At 46.4% G+C, this 22000-nt stretch overlaps 1 protein-coding gene across 3 annotated transcripts in view; it reads left to right on the top strand.

The window, feature by feature from the left end:
• The window catches only part of DOCK11 (dedicator of cytokinesis 11), an 88878-nt gene that overhangs the window by 10858 nt on the left and 56020 nt on the right, over positions 1-22000 (top strand). For all 3 annotated transcript variants that reach the window (XM_068957599.1, XM_068957600.1, XM_068957601.1), the window contains exons 2-10: positions 11640-11756; positions 11978-12067; positions 12766-12848; positions 14017-14086; positions 16271-16366; positions 19086-19220; positions 20460-20637; positions 21094-21173; positions 21790-21873. In XM_068957599.1, coding sequence (XP_068813700.1) covers positions 11640-11756; positions 11978-12067; positions 12766-12848; positions 14017-14086; positions 16271-16366; positions 19086-19220; positions 20460-20637; positions 21094-21173; positions 21790-21873 — 933 coding nt within the window. The remainder of the gene's footprint in view (positions 1-11639; positions 11757-11977; positions 12068-12765; positions 12849-14016; positions 14087-16270; positions 16367-19085; positions 19221-20459; positions 20638-21093; positions 21174-21789; positions 21874-22000) is intronic.

The following is a 22000-nucleotide window of genomic DNA, read 5'->3' as shown; positions in this document are numbered from 1 at the left end:
AGCATGAGTCATTTTCACTGCAAGCATTTTCTTGCAGGGTACCAGAACTGTGTCCCTGTTCTCCCCTTCCCTGCCATGTGGCTTTTTATCTCTGTGAGAACTCTTGTCAAACCCAGCCACCCCCATATACCTAGAGCAGGGGGAGAGAGGACACAGAAGCCTTGCACTGACTGCACTGTGTTTCAGAGCTGGAGAATGGTGTAGACTGGCATGTAACCCCTGTATGGAGGTAGGAATGGGGGAACTGTCACCCAGACCTCTGTCTAATGAGATCCCTGGAAATTATGCACTTGCAGTTGTGTCTCCAGCTGGGAGCTGGAGTGGCCAGGGAAGGGTTAAAGGCCTGGTTAAGGCGCAGCTGGGCTGCCTTAGCCATGTGGAGCCAGTTCTGGGTATAAAAGAGAAGAAGTGAGTCCTACAGCTTGCTGAGGATTGGAGAAAGGAGGGTGTGCTGGACCACAGCTGGGGAAGCATTTGTTTCCAAGGTTTAGGATGAGCTCTGCAGGGGAATTAGGAGGGGCTGGGGAACCCTGCTGAAGGCGTCAGCTAGCATCTCCTCAGGGAGCCTGTTCTGCCAAAGGAAGGATCTGTTTGCTGCTTGGAGAGGAGAGACCTCGGCGGGGAGGTGTGCCCTCTCCCAGCTCCCCAGCACTGCAGGCCATCTGCCCAGCCGAGCAGAGATCTACTTGCTTGTGTGAGTCTGGCCCCTGCACGCCTGTGTCCTGCTTTCCTCTTTCTGCCCCTGGCCACAAAGCATCCATGTGCTGTGAGCATCTACGTAAGATGGTATTGCCAGCTTCACTCTGGCCTGCAGGATTTGGGGGGAGCTGGGAGTGGGGTACAGGATGGGCCACTTGCAGCATGCAGTGGCAGTGCCCACAGGAGCAGGGCAGGGGCTGCAGGGACATCGTGTCCGTAGGTGCCAGCAGCGTTAAATGATGCTGTTTTGGAGGATGCTTACTCACTGCCTGAGGGAGGGCTGTGCAGAGCATTGCTCTAAAAAATTTTTCATACCTGTTCTCTCCCTGGTGGGCTCCTTTCCCTCAGCTCAGCCTCCTTCCTCATATCAGGCCCTTCCTGACTGCCCACTGGTGCTCCTTTTACCTGTCTGCAGTGCACATCTGCTCTGCTGGCTCCTTGCAGCATGCCTTTCCATCTCCCTGTCTCTCCCAGCCGCCCAGCCCCAGTGTTTGCACAAGCCGTTTCCCATAACATCGCCTCCATTCAGCCAGCTTTATCTCCAGCTGAACGAAACACGCATCCCCACTCCCACCCCTCTCTGTACCATCTTAGGCCAGCTCTTGACACCTCTCCTCGCTTCCGGTATTCTTCCTTCTTGGAAGGTTTTCCTCCCTCAGCCAATTCACAAAATGCTCAGTGTGTTGGTGTTCCCAGCCGACAGGCCCTTTATCTCCCTTGTCCCAGGTACAGATACTTCCTATGTGGTCTTCAGTCCCCTGTTCTCTCTCTTTCTCCTCTCCATACCATCTCTCTTTCCATGGGCATCTCTCTTAGCCTCTCCCATCTGTAAAGAGAACTATGCACACTTGGTCACACTTGCATCTTCAGCTACCGCTTCCTTTCCTTTCATCTCTGCACTCCTTGAACATGCTCCTTGCAATCACTGCTGTGGTTTGTACCCTCTAACTGCAACCTGGCTGTTCCCATATCAGCCGCTGGCCGCCTCACGTTCGGCTGAAGCTACCCACACTGGGCTCTGCTGAGTCCACGAGTCTGGCTTCCCCTCGCTTCTCCTTGCCCTTCGGCTGTCTCCAGCACCCTTTGCTGTGCTCTTCCTCAAAGCATGTGCACGTAGGCTTTGAACAGTCCCCTTTCCTCCCTCCTCTGCCCCTCACTGTGTTCAGCCGTGGACATGTTCCCTCCTACTTTGCCTTCAGTCCCCCATGCCCAACTCTCTGGGTCGGGGTATCGCCCGAGAGCTGCTCTTGTCTTAGCACTGATGCCTCTCAGATCCTTAGCTTTACTCCAGATCTGCCCTTCTGTCTCCAGACTCGCATCAGCCTTTCTGAGGGCATCACTTCCACGCAGCCCTCCCTCAGGTCTGTAGCCCACATGCTGTCCTTTACATGAAGTCTTCCAAGGGTTTTTGAGTCAGGATTGCATCTGAGTCTTACAGAGTCTTCCTGTGGAGCCTGTTTGGGATACAGTTTTATTGTGACTCTAGAACAGCTAGGATTCCTGTCTGGGCATTCATCTAGTGTTTTCAAACTTCCTTCTCTCTGGCCAGTGTAAAAATAGTTTTGGCCTGCTTATACCCAGCTGTACTGCCTATTTTTCATCCTTGTGGTTTTACCATCTCACCCCACGCTCTGCTGTTACATCCAGCCCATTGCACCCTGCTGCTGCTTGCTGGGTTGGCAGCAGGCTCGTGGGCACGAGGTCCCCACCAGCTAGCTAACAAAGAGCCCCTGAGAGCTGCATCATTGTACCCAGGTGTTCGCTCCCTGGAGCATCCCATCCTGAACCCCAGAGAAAGCGTGTGGGGTCTGGCCTCGTGGTAGGACAGCATTTCCCAGGGGTACAAACCCACGACAGGCAGGCCCTGTTGGACCCCAGTAGGAGCAGGGTCTCAGTGTGGTGGGCACCCAGGACCAGGGGGTGAGTCCCACGTTTGAGTTCCTGAATCATGGTGATCACTTGCAGACGCTGCATAGGCAAATGCAGGGTTTCCCAGGTTGCACTGTTCTTCCTTACACCCAAGTTGCTGGAGTGATGAATTGTGTGAGAATCTCAGCCTTTTTAGACGAAGTTCTCTAGCTGTCACGCAAGCTTGAGTTAGAGCCTGACAGTGTGATCGTACAGCAGTGCAGCAACCGGGGGCAGAAAAAAGGAGTCCCAAACGTGCTATTTAAAAGAAGAAAAAAAAAAACTTTTCTGGACCACACGGTTTCAGAGAGCCCTGACTCATGATCTTTGAATCCTTGGCTTTGGAAAAGCTTTTCTATGGATAAAAATTCCTCAGTTCCTTGTACCCATACATGCTGTCAAGTGAATTTCCTCAGTCCCCAGATTCCATATAAATTCTCCCATTTACTGACAAGTTTCATGAGAAAAATCCAGAACTGTGGAGATTTCCTCGGTATCTGAGGTATTTCCAAATACGTATTGCTGTGGGAAGTGGTCCGTCTCTGACCTGGGGTGTCGCCAGTCTCAGAAGTGATCTGACTGTGACTAGTTTTTCCAAAGGGTAGTTGTATTCTTCCTTTTTTTCCCTCTTTAGCTTTGAAGTGGTTCCCCAGCTTGACTTTGCCTCCTCTTTTCTGTGTGCCTCTTCTACTTGATCCTTTATGTATTGTTTTTAAATTTCAGTTTGGCTAGGCTTCACACACAAGTGCATTGCTGGGTTGCAGTAGATGAAGCAGTAAATAGCTATGCTGTAAAACACTCGCAAAATTTTTGGGAGCAGTTGTACAGTCTGAAGCAATATATTTTTATATACATGTGGTCTGTGCTATTTCCTTTTTTTTCTCAGATGCTCTGAAGAATCATCACTTTTAATATTCAGATTACTTGTGTCTCTCTAGTTGTTTTCTGAATGTGGATTTCATGTACCACGTTGAGCTTCGTTTCTGAGGATGTGAGAAAACGTGGTTTCTGGTGGGTTGCATCACTCACAAGATTTTTGGGGGAAGGCACAGGGGAAACCTTGCAGGGAAGACTGAGTCTCACACTGGGCAGGCTGAAAAATAACGTGTATGTTGGCCGTTAGTGCTGTGGCTCTTGCAGTGAGAAACGAAAGTCAAGCATCATGTCATTCTTATACTCCGGCTGTGGGTTTTTTGGGGGCTGACTTCCGCTGTGCAACAGGATACGTGAGCTGGCAGCTGATGCTGCACTCATGTTAACGCAAAGGGCCGAGTGAATTGGTTAAAGCGGAGCCAAACCAGCCAGCTTTGCAGTTTGGTTGTTTTCTTCTCTGGATCTTACTGTTGCTGTGGATAGACAACAGTAGTCTTTTCTTTTTGTTTTAAATGAGAGCTAGCCTTAAAGGGCTGGAAATACAAAAGCTTTCTGATAGTTTTCATTTGACTGTTGTTTTAGAAAATCCTCAAATGAAACATTTTCCCCTCGCTTTCCGTACAGTCACATCACTTTGAGTATACCTTTCCTATCTGTGAGAGAAAAGGATCTTTAAAAAATATTATGCATACACTTATTATAATAAAAACAGTTGCATGTTTGTACAATGTATAAACGCAGGAAATTAGAAGACGGGTAGTAACTGTTTTTCAGGCCATGAAAGTTTAAATTGGAAATGTCCTTTCCTTTCCTTCCCCACCTGAATATCTCAGCCATTACCGTGGGCCTTTTTTTTTTTTTTTAAAGGAAATACAAAGAATTTTAGAGGCTTTGCAAATGGCTACAGAAAGGAGACAATTTAATCCAGCTTCTTAAGATTTCCCCCGGTTATGTGTAATTCCCTTGCTGTTTCCCCAGTCCTTCGTGACTCTGTCCAAGGACTATACGAAGCTTTTCCCCGTGGTCCCTGCCGTGGTATACAGCCGGTGGTGGTTTGCAGTTGGGTTGGAGGAGGGCTGCCGGGCAAGCAGGGGCACGAAGGATGAGGCCCTTTAGTTTCTTTGTGCCAGGCTCTTTGTGCTTGCTCAGCCAAAGGCAGAGCCTTGCGTCGGTGTTTGCGGGCATGTTTCTGTTGAAGTAATGTATTGAATTTCCTGTTAAAATGCCAGCCAAGTTGCTTCTTGGTAGACAGTCAATAGTGTAATAGAAGGGCCATTGTTTTGCCTGCGCCATTGTCCAAGCGGGGCCTTGTGACCCAGCTCCGACAGGGATCTGAGCGCCACGGTCCCTTTTCCTCGTGCTGCCGTGTCCACGGCAGCGGTGGTCTCAGGGCAGAAGCTCTTTCCGAGAGCTACGTGCGTCCCACCCACTGGGTCCCCTTGCCTTTGCCACGGGCTGCCACATTGGAGAGGTTGGTGCTCGTCTTTTCCCGCGCAGCTGGACCGTCGTCGCCGGACAGGGCTGTGGGCAGCAGCAGTCGGCCCCAGGGAGCTTTACGCAAGCCCCTGCCTGAAGTGGGGAGCGGAGGAAGAAAGGTGATGTTGCAGTACAAAAATGCAACTATCATGCAGTTTTAAACTGTACTCTGGTTGCACATGGCAACCAGAAGCAATCCAATCAGGAGTGGTATGAAAGGACCATAACAAGGTATGGCCTTTCCCTTCCCTTCCCAAGGTTTTTCTGTCTTCCTACAAAAACAGCTCCCAGCTGGAGTTAGGGGAGATTTTTTAATTGGAAATAATGTTTTGGTCAAGAAAAGTGCTCATTTGGTTGAGGCTTTTCCCAGGACCCCAGGGGCATTGGGAGTGCTGAAAAGGGCGGAGAGAGCAGCACATTTTGGGGGATAGGCTTGTGTGCAGGGCTTGAGCCTTTTTTTTTTTATTGGCTCGTCCAGGAGTATACGCTGCTGTCCTGTGACTTGCCTGTTTTCTTTTATTCAAAAGTCTGTTTATTAATTAATTTATTTTCCCTGCAAGTTCTTTTCCATAGGTCTTGATTTTTATCCCGGTGCAATACGCTGCTGCGCCTTGGGCGGGATGCTGCTGCCGGGTGCGCTTGGGGTGCTGCAGCCCTCCAGGGCCGCAGGGGCAGGCACCTCCTGTGACCTGCCCACGCTGCTGCTGCTCGAGAGGTTTGAGAAACCAACCCATGGAGCAGCGTGGTGCGCCTGTCTGCCCAGCCTGGGTAAATGCTGCCGTGTGTTTCTCGGAGAACAGAGCTTGCTTTGGCGCGACTGTGTGCGGTTTTTGCCTGCAGCGAAGTGTTAATGTTGTTGTTGGACTGGCAGCATGTCTTTATTCTTGGATATTGGCTTCCTCCGTGGAGGAATTTGTGGTTTCTAAGACTCTAATTGCTTTAGACTAATAGTTTTGCCTCTACTTTCATAATGACTTTGGTGAGTACCATCTGCTGCTGTGACAGCACTGGGCAGCGAGCGGCTGAGTGGTGTGTGCTGGGAGGCGTGTGCACTTGAACCAAGCTCATCAGAAAAACTAAGACTTCAAAATCTGATTTCAGGGCTTAAAGCTTTATCTCCAGCCTGGCTGGGACGCTAGGCACTAGGGTGGGCCAAAGGGTGAAAGATATTTGTAGCGCGGCCCTTATCAGCCCACAGGGCCGGAGCGCGCACGGCCCATCCGGGCGGTCGGTGCGTGGTTCAAGGCCAACGGAGGAGTTCGTGTTTCCTCGACGACAGGCAGAGGACAGGCCACATCCTTTCATTAGTGGCTGCTTTGCTTGCAAAGAGTTTGAACTTCACTTTGGAGACGTTGCTCTGTTTCCTGGCCCGGCTGTGCCCTGCTCGTTGCGAAGGGCAAGCGCAGCCGGAGTAACGCAGCTCTGCGGTGACAGAGGGCCGCCACGCGCAGCCGGCATTGCCACCTTCCTCAGTGGAGAAGATGTGGGGTCCTTGAAGTCGTTACCCTGTAATTGTCATCAAATCCTCTAAGGATGACTGGGGGGACTTTGTCTGGTCATCAGAGATGTTAAAACTGGACAAAAAATGTTACCACGAAGAAGAACTTTTTAAAGAGCAACTTTTGAAGCAAAGTCCCAATTTCAGGAAGACGTTTCAAAATAAAACAGGACTAAAAACATTGGGTAATCTCAAGGCCTGAGTTCCCAGTGCCCAAAGCCACTTTCTAACGCTCTAGCAACTTGAAAGGCTCTTAGGAGGAATCTGATTTACCATTACAATGGCTGCCTGAGGGAGGTGAAGATGGGAGTTGGTGTGACTGTGAGCGCAGGCTTATGGCGCTGATTTAGCCAGCTTACGCTGCTGGCATTTGTTTTGCTGGCATCGGTGTGGCAATTAGCAGCGAGAGAAATAAATCTGACAGAGTCACGGAGAGCCATGCCAGCCCATCGCACCCTGAATCCCTGCTGCCGACGTGCGCACGGTCTGCGGGGGCCTGCCGGGCGTGGAGTCCGTATCTCACGCAGCGTGGTGGGGACGCAGGGTGCTGGGGGCTCGCAGAGCCGGGTGCTTGCAGAGCAGCGCTGCGGCAAGGGGGGACGCCTGACCCTCCTCCTCGTCCTCCTCGACACGAGCCCCAGACCTGCGCGCAGGAGAGCGGCTCCTGGACATCCTACTTGTCATTAGCAAGGCTTGGCAGATTTTCAGGAGCATGTTGCGTTATACTGAAATAAGACTGATGTCTTAGATAATTAACCAAAATTCAATTAAGCATTTAAAGAGCATCAGGCTAACCAAAACAATTGGTTTCTTTTCTCTGTCTTCTGCTTCTTGAGTTTTAGGGACTCACAGTGGTTTTTATCCGGTCTCTTTTTTACTGCAAACTGAGATTCCCTGGTTACCTCAAATCCACCAGGGTCGGAGGAGCAGGGCACCAGCCCCTGGAGCATCCCTTGGGGGCTCCTGACCATTGCTGCTCCCTCCTCATTTCTCAGGTCTGCCTGAGCATCTCTAACCTTCCTGGCCCTGCTGCCCTTTCCTCAGAAGGACTCTGCAGCAAAATCCCAGCGGAGACAGTGATTTATGCCGTTCTGACGCTTTGGCGCTTGGCGCAGACTCTCTGCGGAGCAACCTTTGTCTTTCACGCCATTAATCTGGTGGGCTCATCCCTGTGATGGCTACAATATTTTGCTGGAACAAGGTTTCTTCCAGGCCTATGTTATGGATGAAGCAAAGTTTTCCAGAGAGTGGTTAAGAGGGAACTGTTTCAAATATTGGAGCTAATCCATGTTGGCTTCTTGCTGCATAGGAAAGAGGTGTTTTGAGTAAAAAACTGTCTGGGGCAGGAGATGGATTTTCCCCAGCCAAGAGTAAGAGCTGCTTCATGGACAGCCAGAAGCACAGCAGAGCGAGTGCTAAGCAAAAGGCTGGGTGGAAATTGCTCTGCCCAGAGGCTCACACAGGACCCAGGCATCACCTACATTATTAAAACAGGATTTAATTGCACGTAGGCTTTGTGCTCTTCTCCATCAGAGAGACTGCTGGGATGTTGTTTTGCTTCTGGATGCAGTCCTAGGAAACATGGAAAAAAAGGTACCTGCCTCTCACTTCTGCAGTGCTGCGGGGAAATGCTGTCATCTTGGTTTTGCTTTCTGAACATTTTAAAAGCTCACTGGTCCTGTGCCTGGGATGGAAGAACAGCTTCCATGTGACGGAGCTGGTTCTTTGGGCTGGAGAAGCCAGAGGGAGCCTGGCAGAAACTGCTGTGCCTTCAGTGCTCCAACCTGATGAAGCATCCAGGGCTCCTGCAGGCCTTGGATTTTTATTCTCTTTTAAGCATGTACCAGAGCATGGCAAAAAAAGGAAAGAACTTTTTTTTTTTTTTTTTTACAATTCTTTGTTTTTTTTAAATCTGATATCAGAAGATATCAGTGTCATCATGCAAAGATCATTTTCTGCAATGTTCCAGACAAAGATTAAAACAAGATGTGCTATTTTTGTTTAATTCTAAAATCACACCTGCCCGCTGTCTTTGGAAATATCAGGGATGCAGTGGTCCTCTTCCACAGAAAGCGGCGTTTCCATTTCTTCTGTTGCAACTTTGGAGGAAACCCCCATGGCCCAGATGATACAGTTCAGAGGTACATCTCCGGAGGAGAGCCAGGAGAAGGTGCAGAGCTAGGTATGGTCCAGCCAGGGCCAGGAGTGAGAGACGCTCTGCAGGGGAGGGAACGCCATGGTGAGGGGCGGTGACATGGAGCGAGAGAGAAAGCAAGAGAAACATAGCCATGTTCTGAGGAGGACAGAAAGCGCTGCTGGCAGAGGAGGAGGAAAGATTTCTGGTCCTTATGCATACAAAACTCAAAGCAGCCTCAGCAGGAGTTTGTTTGCTTGAGTAAAGACTGCAGGAGCTCAGGCTCCTGTTACTGAACTGGCCGGCCAGAGGGGATGGCAAACTTGTTTGTGCGCCCAAAGGGAGGATTAGATGCTCTCAGGTTGAGTGCAGGCCTGCAGTGGCCTTTCTGGCCTCTTCAGACCATTGTGTCTTCCTTTAACATTGTACCTCTGATGCTGTCTTCTTAACACACCTGGCCTAATTATGAGTGTGTTTATTTTAAGGAAATCAATAATAGCATGTAAAAATTGTTTCCACAGTGATGAATTTAACTAGATATGTCTCCTGAAGGGAGTGAAAATAATACAGTTAATAATGTTTTATACTACTTCTTTGGGTTAGCATGACTCTGTGTTGGTAACTGTTGGTAATGCCTTTGAACTGCAGTAATTACAGGGACTTAATTCACACTCAAATCCTTTAAGTTCTGCAGACTAATTCTCAAAAAAAATTCCAAGAATGCAAACGCTGAGCAAGTGGAGGCTCAGGGCTGGAAGCTGCATGGGCCAGCTGCAGGGCTGGAGCTGTCTGCAAAGGGAGCCCGTGGCTCCCGGGCTGCAGCACAGCATTTGCACACTGCCACCTCCAACCGCCTGGGAGACCTCGCCAGGCTGGGGTAAGTGAGCGGAGGATGGGACCACCCCCCGAATGGCTCCCACCTCGAGTTACCCGCTGTTATGACAGCTGCCTCCCCAACGTCCCAGCACCAGCTCCGCTTGAATGCAGGACATGCCCAGCTGTCATTGAAACAAAACCATGGCTGCCATTTGCTGTGAAGAGCTTTGCTGTGTCCTAGGGACTCAGAAACAAAAAGCACAGGACAGGAACCCTTTGGTTGTGATTGTTCCTGGAAGAGTGGTGGTGCTTTCTCAGCTTATCTCATGCGTCACCATCTATGTTCGGCTGCTTGGACGCTTGGTGGTACCGCTGTTTCCCTGGTGGTTTGGCCCTATCTGTCCAGGGTTCAGCTGGTGGCTGGGGGGCTTGGGCCATTCAGGTGTGGATGCAGTGCCCACAAGGGCACAGCCAGCACTAGGGCCTGGGGGTAATATGGTGCTGAGCTTCCAATCCTCGCTCATTTTCTCAGTCAGTCTGCAGCTTTTGCTGTCTTTGGCAAGAGACCTTATACTGGTCTCGTTTTTAATTTGGGGAGCGTGCTACATGAACATTTCATGTCAGCAAAAACATTCAGCTGTGGGGTAAAGTTTGCTGCTGATGCAAAATCATCTGGCATTCCTCTTCCAAGGGTGAAGAGCCCAAACATTCGGTCCTGCAAGAGGGTTATCTCCGAGAGCCACATGCCAGCCTAGCATCATGTAGCTGCTGGTAGGGTTTAATAAACACTGTCCGTAGGGTGGCCGGTCATCAGTACACTTTCGGTTGAGCTTCAAAATAAGGCAAAGGTGGATGGATCAGAATTTGCTTCCCCTTTTATTATGACCATTCATCTACATACAGGATCATGTATTTGTTTTTGGAATACATTTTAATTTTCACAAGTCTAGTGCTCAGTGCTAAACTCTTGCTTTTGAAATCTGAAGCTTAGAACTAAGACAGCTGGGATATTTTTTCTACTTCACAAGTTGCCTTTGTGTTTTTCTCAGATTTATTTAAGCTCTATTTTCTGAACTTGTAACATGGACAAAAGTAATGTAATGTAGAGCATAATGGCTTTGCACTGTCTTCAAAACAACATCTTTATGAGCTCATTCTCTTTTGCAAAGGAGATGAGCTTTTTTGACCTATGTTTTCTGTGCAAGACGTCAGATGAAGGGAAAAGATTATGTTTGGCTCAGATGCAGCGCTTTTAGCAACAACAGAAACTCAGAGAGAACAGCCAATTGCCTTGTGTTGCAAATAGTAATTTGTAAGTGACAGTGTTATGAGAGCAACAGTATTTAGTACTTAGTTGCCCCTGCTGACACTGAGCATACAAAGGATGCCAGTTGGTGCTGGCAAATCGGAGTGGGAGAATGTGAAATAGTTGCTTTCGCTAAGTGTGTTTACTCCTAGTTTATAGAGGCCTCATTCTCCTAATAGTTTACTCTCATGGCTCAAGGGATTTTAGAGGAATTCCTCTTGCTTCCCAAAAACGTAAGTTAGAGCAAAACCAGGCCCCAGACTTTTCGAACCTTGGGCTGTGGCTGAGGTGTGATTTATGAAGAGGGTTTTCCTGTGTTTCTAGAGGGATGCTGCTCTTCCTTCCATACAGCAAGATCCCTGTGCTGGAGGTCGTAACAACTGGCTTGCTTTCATCTCGCCAAGTGGCATGTTTCCAGAGATGGTGCAAATCTCATCAGCTCATATAACAAAAACAGCTTCAAACTGAGAGGAGTCAGTGTAGAAGTTTCACTCAGGCTGTGTTTCTTTCGAGTTGTACAGATGAGCTATTCTTACTTAAAGAAGCTGGAGCCTGCAGCTGTTAAAGCTGTGGCATATCCAGGAGGATTACTTGCCCCATTAAGAAACTGGAGACTCTACTTGGACAAGAGTAGCACAGAGCTTTGTTTCTTCCTATCATTTATTACCAGGCTCAAGTCACTTAACCTTGTTTTCCTCCCTGTAAAATGTGAACGTCAGTGGTTACTTACTTACACCACATGAGTATCACGTTGCTGAATTAATAAGCAGTCCATTGCTAATGTGTGTTGAAATCGTCTGGCTAAATTAGCTGATTATATATTGATTTTATATGTATTTATGTATGTGTGTGTGTGTGTGTATGTGTGTATATATATGTATATTTACGTATGTATGTATAAATTTTAACTTCTTCTATTTTTCCTACAGGAAAAAACCAAAGTGGTTGAACCGCTGGACTACGAGAATGTGATCCTTCAACGTAAAGTTCAGATCTACAGTGATCCTCTCCGGGACTTGCTGATATTTCCAATAGAGGATGTGTCTGTGAGTGTGCTCTGGCTGCTTCTCTTGGAGGCTCACTCCTCTCCAGTCCTGTCACTCTGGAAAATTTCTACTGTTAGCCACGTGTCGATTTTGGCTGCGTTACCACCACGTAAAACTGAACTGACCCACTGGTGATTTGGGTCTACCATATTTATTAAAAGCGAGTATCAAGTGCTAAAGACCCAGTTTGCACTGAAACCGTTTTCTCCTTTTCCCCACAGATCTCAGTCATTGGTCGGCAGAGAAGAACTGTCCAGTCCACAGTGCCAGAAGATGCCCTAAAAAAAGCTCAGAGTCTCTTTGTCAAAGAGGTAAGAGCAAAAGTCCAAGCAGCACTTGCTTTCCAGCACTTTCTCCCATAGGTAAGAAGCTCTGCTGTAGCTCATAGGTTGCAGATTACCTATTTTATCTCGTATGGGTAGTGCTGGTCACAGGCCAGCAGTGCTAGGTAGTTGTCACTGGTGCCTGTTGTGCAGCGGTTCTTTCCAGCTGGGTTTTGTTAGCAGACAAGACCTGTGGCATTGCACCGCCTGCCTGAGCTGCAAGGTGCTGGAAGTGTGTCAGGGCAGGGGCATGGACTAGGTTGCAGCTTGAATTGCAGAGATCTGTTCTGTAAAGTGCTGCTCTCTAACACCATTCCCACAAATACAGTCGAAATAAGTCCCAAGTGATGCTCAGTGTTGAATTAGAGGCACCATGCTTCTGAGGGCAAGAAATTGGTCGTTTCTGAAGGACAGTCCCCTCCCAGTAACTACTCATTTTTTAATGTCTTGGAGTTATGTAGATAAAAATTCAGTAGCTGTGTGGCAGGCCAGATGCTGTGTGTTTGTGTCTCTGCTGAAAATGTTCCTTATGAAATTCTGTATTGCAGCGCAAAATAAGTGAGACAGCCTTGTTCATATCCTTTCCATTTGGGCTTACCTCACCCAGCAGTCTGTAACCATCTGGACTTGTGCACGGTTTTGCTTTGCTTGTTATAGTTTGCAAAGAACTATTGTTTTCCTTTCAGTGCATAAAAACCTACAGCTCAGACTGGCATGTGGTGAACTACAAGTATGAGGAATACTCAGGAGACTTTCGAATGTTGCCATGGTAAGTGTTGCTCTCCCCTGGAATACGAATTTGTCATGATAGGGCTGTGGTTTGGTCTGGCTTAAGAGAAACAGTCTGCCCTGATGTTTCCTTTTTCCTGATGCCTCTCCTACAACTGGCCTCCCCTCCCGAGGTATGTCACGCTCTGAAGGTTTGAGCACTGGAGATCCGTGCTAGCACGTCACTGTTGCTCACAGTTGTGTCAGGGAGCTGCCGGCAGTACTGCAAGCATGGGTCATTACTTCGCATCCTATTAACCAGCATGCAAACAGCCCCCCTCCGTTTGGGACAGGAAAGGACTAAACTTGGGGCACGTGGCAGGATAAATAGTGCTGGCAGCCTCTGCTCATCCTGAATCAGGAGCCTTGTTGCCTCCTCAGGCTGACGCTATCTGCATGCTAGACACTGGTGTTTCTGTGCTGAGCAGATCCTGTTTGTGCCCTGCGTCATGGGGAAGTTGTTCTGCAACTTCAGTCCAGTGGCATAGTATTGCTATTAATGTTGGCAGTGCTAGACAGTTATGTGCTGTGAAATGCCAGTACTTGCCAGTCATTCCAGCCCCAAAGCTAATCAGGTTTTTTAGACAAACGTATACATCTCTGATTTCTGATGGATTGTTATTTTCTCAGTGGTGGCACCTGTGCTGCTCCCACTCTCTGTGCATGTTTGGACCTCTGTTCAGACTGCTCATGTGCTGGCAGTTTGTTAATTGGTTCTTGTTAATTGGCCGAAGTGAGTCTGTTCTGAGGATCTTGCAGGGAAGTGAAACAGCGATGGGGTGTCATTGCTGATCTAATTATATTAAAATTTGTGGATAATCTTGCAGTCTGATCTGATTTGAGTTTTTGCAAAACGGAAGGTAGACTGGCCTGCTGCTTCTCTGCATTGCACAAATGCAAGTCAGCAAAAACTCTGCAGAATCAGACAACAACATGGGAAAAGCCAGTTGCATGCTAGTTGTGCTTAACTACCATGAAATGCACTCAGAAGGGAGCTCTTCCCAGCTGTACAGGGCTGTAGGTGTGGTGAGATCTTCTGCAGGAGGACAGTTCTGGTACGCGGCATAATCTGCAGTTTAGCTGCTGGCTCTGGATCCAGCATCAGATAATGGGCTCAGTAGGACCCTTATTTGCCAGTCATTAAAAATTAAAACGCGTTATGATTTCAGCAAATCCTTTAGGCCAGACAAGATTCCAAGCCATGTGTTTGAAATTGATGAAGACTTTGAAAAGGACGAGGTAAGTAGATTTTTCTTTTTCTTTTTTTTTTTTTAACCTGTTGCGCTGTAAGAACTGTTACAAAGCAGATTTCACAAGGCAAAATCAGAACACAGTTCCCAGGAATGGTTTTCTGCTGAAACATTTTGTCCTGCAGATTTGGGGCTAAAATTGGGAAAGTGATTTGTTTGAAAGTGTCACAAAATAATGTCTTGGAGCCAAGAATCTCAATTAGATGGAGGATTAACCTTAATGTTTTTCATGGCGTTTTCACTGGATATGGTGCAGCAGCAGCAGAAGAGAAGAGAAGGAAGCCAAAAATTTTACTAAGTAAAATTCTTTATGTCTAAAATTGAATGTGGACAGGTTGGTTTTCAGCTGCACAGCAATAGAGCAATATCAGGGTCTTCTTAAAACAGTTTCTGCTCTGTCTCACAATACACAGTTCTTAATCAGTCACTTATACCCACTATATGCAGAGGCATTCACTTCCTCTGGAGGTCAGCGTGTTTGTGCTAACCCCATTGTAGGGAAGATTTGCAGCCCTGAAGCTTTTCCGTTTGGGTGAGTCGGTAATTCTGAAAATCCAGGGTATCTCCCACCTTGCGGTCATTTTGAGCTGTAGAGATGCCATATTTTCCCTGTGCATGTCATATTCTCCCCATCTGCAAAAGAGAAGTAATATTTCTCAGGTGCCATGTGAAGCTTAATTCACACACTTGGCACTAATAACTTTTAGTTTATGGTATGAGGAGTTTAGCCCAGCTTTTAAAATCAGCACAGCACCAAAATGCTCCTGCTGAGGAACTTATTGAGGAAAAAGGGAAGTTTCTTTCTTGCCAAAGATGAAGATTTGAAAGGGCTGTTTCATGTGCATTTCTAACAATTGCTGCTTATGTCCCAACACACTTCAGACCCAGACTGGGATGACTTTGTCGTAAATGGAAATGTGTTATCAAGTTTGGCCTTAAATTTCTTGGCTGTTTTGCTGGTTTGCATCACGTCGCTAACTTGGGCCGTTATCTCTTTAATCGTATCTCTTTTGGGCTAGCAAGAGAGCTGTGTAGTATGTTATCAGCTTGCTTCTGAAAAAGTAAAAGGACAAAAATATGCTATCAAAATTTCGTGGAGGCTTTTTTCCTTCTGATCAATTTCCCAAATACTCACACAAGTGAAATTTCTGGCAGATATTTTGGCATTTACGTCTTTTGGCATGGCCCTATCTAACATAATCTGTTATAACTTCCTGACAGAGCGTTTACATTAGAATTAAGTAACGGAAATTTGAGTAAGAGAAACTTCTTGATGAAAAAAGGTGAACCATTATAAAGGAGAAATAATGAGTTTTTTTTTTTTAGCCAGAGCAATAAAGCATTAAAAAATTTACTTTGTCATTGGAATTTTGAAAAGAAAAAAGTGAAAACCTACCATTTGGGATCCAGGGGACAATATAAAACAGTCCCTTGAAAGCTCATCAGCAGAGAGGCCATCTCTGCTACTGATTCACAAGGAGGCCCAGGGCAAGTTATTTCATCACTCCAAGATCTTGTTTGCCTCCATCTCCAGCGGAGGCTACAGTTAAGTATGGATGGAGGGCCATTCTTCCTTTCCAGGACCAGGACTCAGGACCAGAGACTGAAATCCCAGCTGGTATTCCAAGAACAGATTGATTGGGTCTCTTGAAACTTTTTGTTTTGATTAATGTGAAACATTTCAGTTGAAGTTTAACTTTATTGGGGGGGTGGGGGGGAAGCTTACTTAAATTTAACATAGAAAGTTGATTTATACAACAACAAATGATGAAATAAATCTGGAGTTCTGCATTTTGCAACTGGTCAAACAGACCATTTTGAAAATGTCCTACTTCCCCTTCCCCTTCCCCAGGTTTTTGAAATACTGCATAAGAACCAATGCGTGTTTCCTAATTGCAAAATTCTGATGCAGCTCTGTCAGTGTGGGTGCAATTTTTCCTTTTAAAGGTGACCCAGGCCAGCCTATTTTGCCTTTTTCTTGGAAAGAAGTAACCCTTACATTTCTTGTGATACGTTGTAGATATGGCTGTAATCGTTACATGTACATTGGCTGTCTTGTTGTAGTTAAAACAGGATCACTTTCTGGAGTAGACATACCCCTCCTGTCCAAGGGGAACTTTGCGCGGGAGGCAGTTAACGTGACCTCTTGCTTTGATCATCTGCTCTCTCCTAGGATTCCTCGTCACTGTGCTCCCAGAAGGGTGGTGTGATAAAGCAAGGCTGGCTGCATAAAGCAAATGTAAATAGCACGATCACTGTTACCATGAAGGTGAGATTGATCCTGCGTTATGTTAATTGTGAATGGAGCACGGTCCCTCTTAAGTGCAGACTACATCTCTAAAGCTAGCAGGAGTGCAACTGTTGGGTTCTGGTTTGGATGGATGCCCATCCTTCTTGCAGAATATCCCAAGCTGGACTGAAAAACCCGGTCTGGAAACAGTCTTTGACCCTTCCCTCCCCAGAGTATAAGACTAATGTACTTCAAATCGTGACAGGCAAACCGAACAAAAAGGTAAAGCACGTTCTAGTAAACCTCAGATTGTTTTCTGAATGAGCAGCTGAGGCCCAGAAGAGGAAGGCAATTTAAATAACTGAAACAGCTGTCCTACAGAGAAGGCTCTCTGAATTGCTAGTTTCCTCTCTGGTAGGAAATATGCAGGGAGACCAGCTTTAAATTTAAATGACAAGTCTTTGCTTTAAAAGCAGGGATGATGTCACTGAGAAGGCAGAAAATTACTGACCTGAAAAGCAACAGCTGCATTGTCTGCTATTCTCCGTTGTACATAATCCAGCATGACGTTGCTCAGATTTTGCAGTGGAAGTTTTTAATAGCTCCACCACAGATTTTTGCTGTGGCAAGATGTCTGTCTGTTCTTTTACTATGCAGCTGCCTTGTTACGGAAAAAAGAGACTATTAGGTAGTCAGGCTCAACTCTGCATCTGAAGGATGGCTGCTGCGAGGCTCTTTGCTTTGTTAGAATATTAGTAAATCTCAAGAAGCTCAGTTGTTCTGAGGCGCAATTCCACAAGTTGCGTACGCATGAGAAGTGGAACAGGACAATTCATGCGCCCAATTTTAATTTGAGCTTTAAAATTACTCCTCATGAGCTTGAAGCCATAGACAGAACAGGAATTTCTAATCCTTTGCTTTTCTGAGTAGCAAGGTCAAAGAGCTAGCCATTTCTCCCCCCTGTCGCTTCTGGAGGAGTTATCATTATATATTCGAAGCAGTTAGTTATGTACATGTTTGACTGAGGTCCTAGTAGTATTTATTGATGGGCTCAGCACCCAGCATCTCACACCCAGCGTTCAGAGATGCTGTCTGAACTACGCTGACTTCAGTTCTTTTAAGAAGGTACACAGAATCTCTAGTGAAACTCAAAGATCAAACTGCACAAAATCAGTGGCCATTTTCTGAGCTGGCTTTCAAAACACCTCCTAAGGCAAGTGTGAGAAATCTGAGGATGTTGAAAGTGTTCAACCTTACTGGCACTTTGAGAGGCTGCTGTGCTATTGCAGAAGCAGACCTACCCATCTTTTGGGCACTGACTCTTTCATTACTGTGATGTACTGAGCCATTGGTACCTCACACTGCTGCTAAGCACACGCAGAATGTATTTTGTGGTGGGTCAGCCTGCAAGTGAAAGGTAGTTAGGCTACAGCTGCCTATCTTTATTTCAGAATAACCTTTCCTTTGTGAAGAACTTCCCTGGTTTGGCCCAGCAGTGCCTTGTATTGTGTTTTGAACCAATTCAGTGTGCTGCACTGTACCGTGGCATAAGGATTTTCTCTCTTCTTTGTCTCTGCCAAAATGGACTTTCCCAGTTCTTTAGCTGTCCTTCTACCATTGCCATGCTCACTAACAGCATCTGTAGCCTGATCAGAGGGGATGTTCCCTCTGTTCTTAGGTTTATATTATTCATACCAAATGGTCATAGTCTTCCAACAATTATTTCTGATGGCAGTGCTTACAGGAGGGGGAAAGATGATAGGAATAGTGTTTGCTGCTTGCTTCTGCATTTCCCTTGAACAGGTTTAGAAGTTTCAAATGGCTTAGCATGAAATCTCATACCTCATAAGGGATATCAGACCTGTAAAATCTAGAGAGAGATCTACCAGTACAGTGGAAGTGCTTTGATTGTTGCAATCCCCCTTGCCCTGGCTTCCTGCGTGATTCTCCTAGTAGTGATCTCCAGCAACTATGAAATACACACTGTTCCTTATAGTCTGAACAGCATATGTTGCTACCTTAATTGCTGCCAAAACGGTCTCCTGAATTATGGTCCAGTGTCTATTGGCTGACAAACACAAGGGAAGGCATTCTGAAATATTGGAGAGTGGGTTTTTTTTCATTAGCTCAAGATCTTCATAAGAATCAATAGCTCAGACACAGGAGCTCTTCTCCCAAACTTACTGCTTTCTGGAGTGAGATTTGAAAGGTAACCCAAAGCAAGTTCATGAAAATAGGTTTGTATTTTTCAAACAAAATTTAAGCCTGGATTAGAGAGTGTTACTTGCCTTGCATTCAGGGGCTCCCACATCTTTGTTCTAAAATCTACCTGATCATTACTTTGTAATTCTAACTGAGGCCTTTATCAAAAAGGGTCTGGAAATATCTACTGTAGAGTGGGATGAATCTTCAAGCAGTATGCTGATCTTAGTTTACCGAGGAGCATTGCTTTGCAAAGATGAAGGAGGCTGGAGCCAGCTGAGGGGTCGACTGGAAGCCCTGGGGCTTTGCTTTAGATGGATGAACTTATAATAGCAGCAAGGACGTTAAAATTAAAGATGAAGCAGCAATCTCTCATTTAAAAAAAAAGCAAGTAATACTCAAAAGTGATAAATTTGCAACACCCTAGGGTCATCAGGGTTTCTTGGTGGGGTATTTTCTCAGTAGGAGGAAGGCAGATTCTGAAAATGAGGCTGTCACTAGTGATATACAACAGAGTGAATACTTGCATGCGAGAAACTTTTGTGTGCTTTTGCAGGTATTCAAGAGGAGGTATTTTTACTTGTCACAACTCACAGATGGCTCCTATATTCTTAATTCCTACAAAGATGAGAAAATATCAAAAGAATCCAAAGGCTGCATTTTCTTGGATGCTTGCAATGACGTTGTTCAGGTAGGTGTGCTTTCTGCATGGGTGTAAGTGGGCAAATGCCTTGCTAGCTCGGAGACAGAAATGCTTTCTTCAAGTCTGTAACATTGAGAGATGAAGACATGGATTTAAAAAATAACTCAAAGCCAGTTTGCTCTATCAGACAATCTGATTAAAAGCCAGGCAAAGAGTTGCATAGCGGTGCCATCATTTTGGCCAGACGGACAGCAAACAGAAGATACTGCTGTCAGAGTAAATCGAAGGATTTCATTGTTGCCTTATCTTCTTTCTCCCAGCTGTCTGTCTCCTTTACCTGCTTATTGTAGGCCAGGTGCCTTCCAAGACACAACTGAGGTTTGGGGCCAGTATCTAATTGGTGTGAATTAGTCTTGTGCACCTTCCTTCTCTGTTTGCTGCAGGCACTGGCTTGTTGTTTCTTAAGTTAGGTCCTGATAGGCGCTTGCAAACATGGAGCCCTTTGGGACTTCTCAGCTGTAAAAGGCCTGTAAGGTTTTAGGCGCAGGTATTTGTGTGGGGCTTAAACTTGGGCTTGCTTTGTTGTTCTGGTAGTGAAGTGCAGCAATGAAGAGCTGGTGTGCCTTCTGCCGTTGCTCAAGTTTCAAGCACAGAGTGTGATGGAGCTAGTGCAGGACAGCTGCTCTTTGCTTCAGCGCAGATGAGTCAGAGCTGTTCATTTCCATAGGTATTTATCTTTCTGAATGCAATAAAAGCAATAGTGCACGTGCCTCGGTGATGTACAGGATGTACTTCCCATATTGCATTGGATTTGCCTGGGCTTCTCATTGAAAATGCTGTTCAAAGGCCAGCAGATCTCAGAAAAGTTGCATTGAACCACACTGGCTTTTAGATAGATGCCTCTAAGTATCCTGGAGTGCAGCATTACTTACTGTGCTGGACAAATCCAGTTCCTGGCTTCCCTGGATGAATATTAAAGATCTCATGATATAAGGAGGAGCTTGGTCCTGTTTCTCCCAGCGCAACAACTGTGGTTCAGTCTGGCTTGCTTCCACTCTCAGAGAAGCTGGAAACCGCGGAGCCATGCTTGATCGCAGTCATAAAACTCTTTGTACTTGCTAGAGGGTAGGTGCTGTGGCGAGGAGGATGCTTGCATTGTGATGTGATTTTTTCCCATCTTGGTATTTCAGTTTAGGATGCTTTTGCTGAGAAGAGCCTTGTAACAGGTACTGAGCTGAGTAGTGGAGGAAAGTGTAATACAAACCTTGCCCTTTTTTGTTTGTCCAGTGTCCTAAAATGCGCCGTTATGCGTTTGAACTCAAGACGATAGATAAGTATAGCCACTATCTCGCAGCTGAAACTGAGCAGGAGATGGAAGAGTGGCTGGTAACTCTCAGAAAGATCATTCAGAGCAACGCCGAGAGTTTGGTGCAAGAGAAGAAAGACGCTGTGGAATCTGTGCAAGGTTAGTTTATGTATAAGTACCTACATTCACCCTTCTCCAACAGGATGCAAGCAATGTGCCTGTAGAACCATTTCCTTTTATTTCTGGATTAATAGCAAGAATGTGGCTAACACATGATATCATGTAAAAGGTCTTAATAAAATGTAGATAGTCTGAAAAGTAAAAGTGGAGGGAAACATGACCCTTCCTCTGGATAGGAAATCCATGGCGCAGTGTCAAGACTCCTGGAAAACTGGCCCCGAGATAAAATTCTGCTTTGGAAAGACCTAGCAGCTTGTAATTGTACACTTTGGTACTAGTAATGTATGGAAAAATCTTACTTCTGAGGAATAGAAAAGTCCTCGTAAAGTGTTCCTGTGCTATCGTAAGCAAATGTTGCAGGATGCTCTCTGGCAGTAGGGAATAAGATGGCGCTCCTGCCATTGTCTTGGATATCTGTTTTGTGTGTCCCTACAGATGACGAATCAAGTACCCAGGGAAAATCAGAGAACATCCTGGAGAGCCTGGAGAGGAGCATGCATCCGGAGCTGATGAAGGTATTGTGTTTGCAGAGCTCACTTTCCCAGCCAGAATAGCTAGTTCTCTCTCTCTCCCTTCTGTGAAAGGGGTTTTCCATGTTCTGTGACATGCTAAAGGTCAATCCCAAGCTCTAGCTCTGGGGGAGCTGGGCAGGCATCAGATGCTGCTGCTGTCTCTAGCACCTCATCTGCCTGTTCCAAGGATGCAGCTAGGATGGCTCTGAGGTTTGAAGCTGCCCCCACAGATCGCTCCGTGCTCCTCATCTCCAATTGTGAGGCTTCTTCACAAAGAAGAACCGGACTTACTCTGAGTGGAGGGACATTGTGGTTAGTATTGATCACTCCTGCTCAGCAGGGATGACTGTCCTGGATAGGACTGCTGAGGGGGAGTTATATGGCACCTGTATCATATATGATCCAGAGAGTAGCTGCCTACTTCTGTCTGCTTTCTCAGTTAGCAGAGCCACATTGCTTTAGTCACACTGAGCAGTGCTTGTGGGTGTAGCTGGGAAGCCTTGCCTATCACAAGGAGGTCCTGAAAAATACTTATTTTATTTTGCATCTCTTCTTTCCAAATACGAATGCTTGCCTCTCTGTGGCCAGGCAGTAATATCAATGCTTTCCTTTGTCCTAGTATGGAAGAGAAACAGATCAGCTGAACAAACTGAGCAGAAACGATGGAAGACAAAACCTCTTTTCTTTTGACCCAGAAGTGCAGGTAAACATTCCCCCCTTTCTCTCTCTGTAAGAGCCTGCTTGGCATCATGCCTTCCCTGTTCCCTTGTATGGTCACAGCATTCACTTGCAGATTCAGTGTCTCTTTTGGTGGATTGGAGAATAGAAGC

This window comes from Struthio camelus, chromosome 11 (assembly GCF_040807025.1).
Source record: "Struthio camelus isolate bStrCam1 chromosome 11, bStrCam1.hap1, whole genome shotgun sequence".
NCBI lineage: Eukaryota > Metazoa > Chordata > Aves > Struthioniformes > Struthionidae > Struthio > Struthio camelus.
The sequence above is the reverse complement of the archived record's forward strand: the minus strand, read 5'-3'. Positions and strand labels throughout refer to the sequence as shown.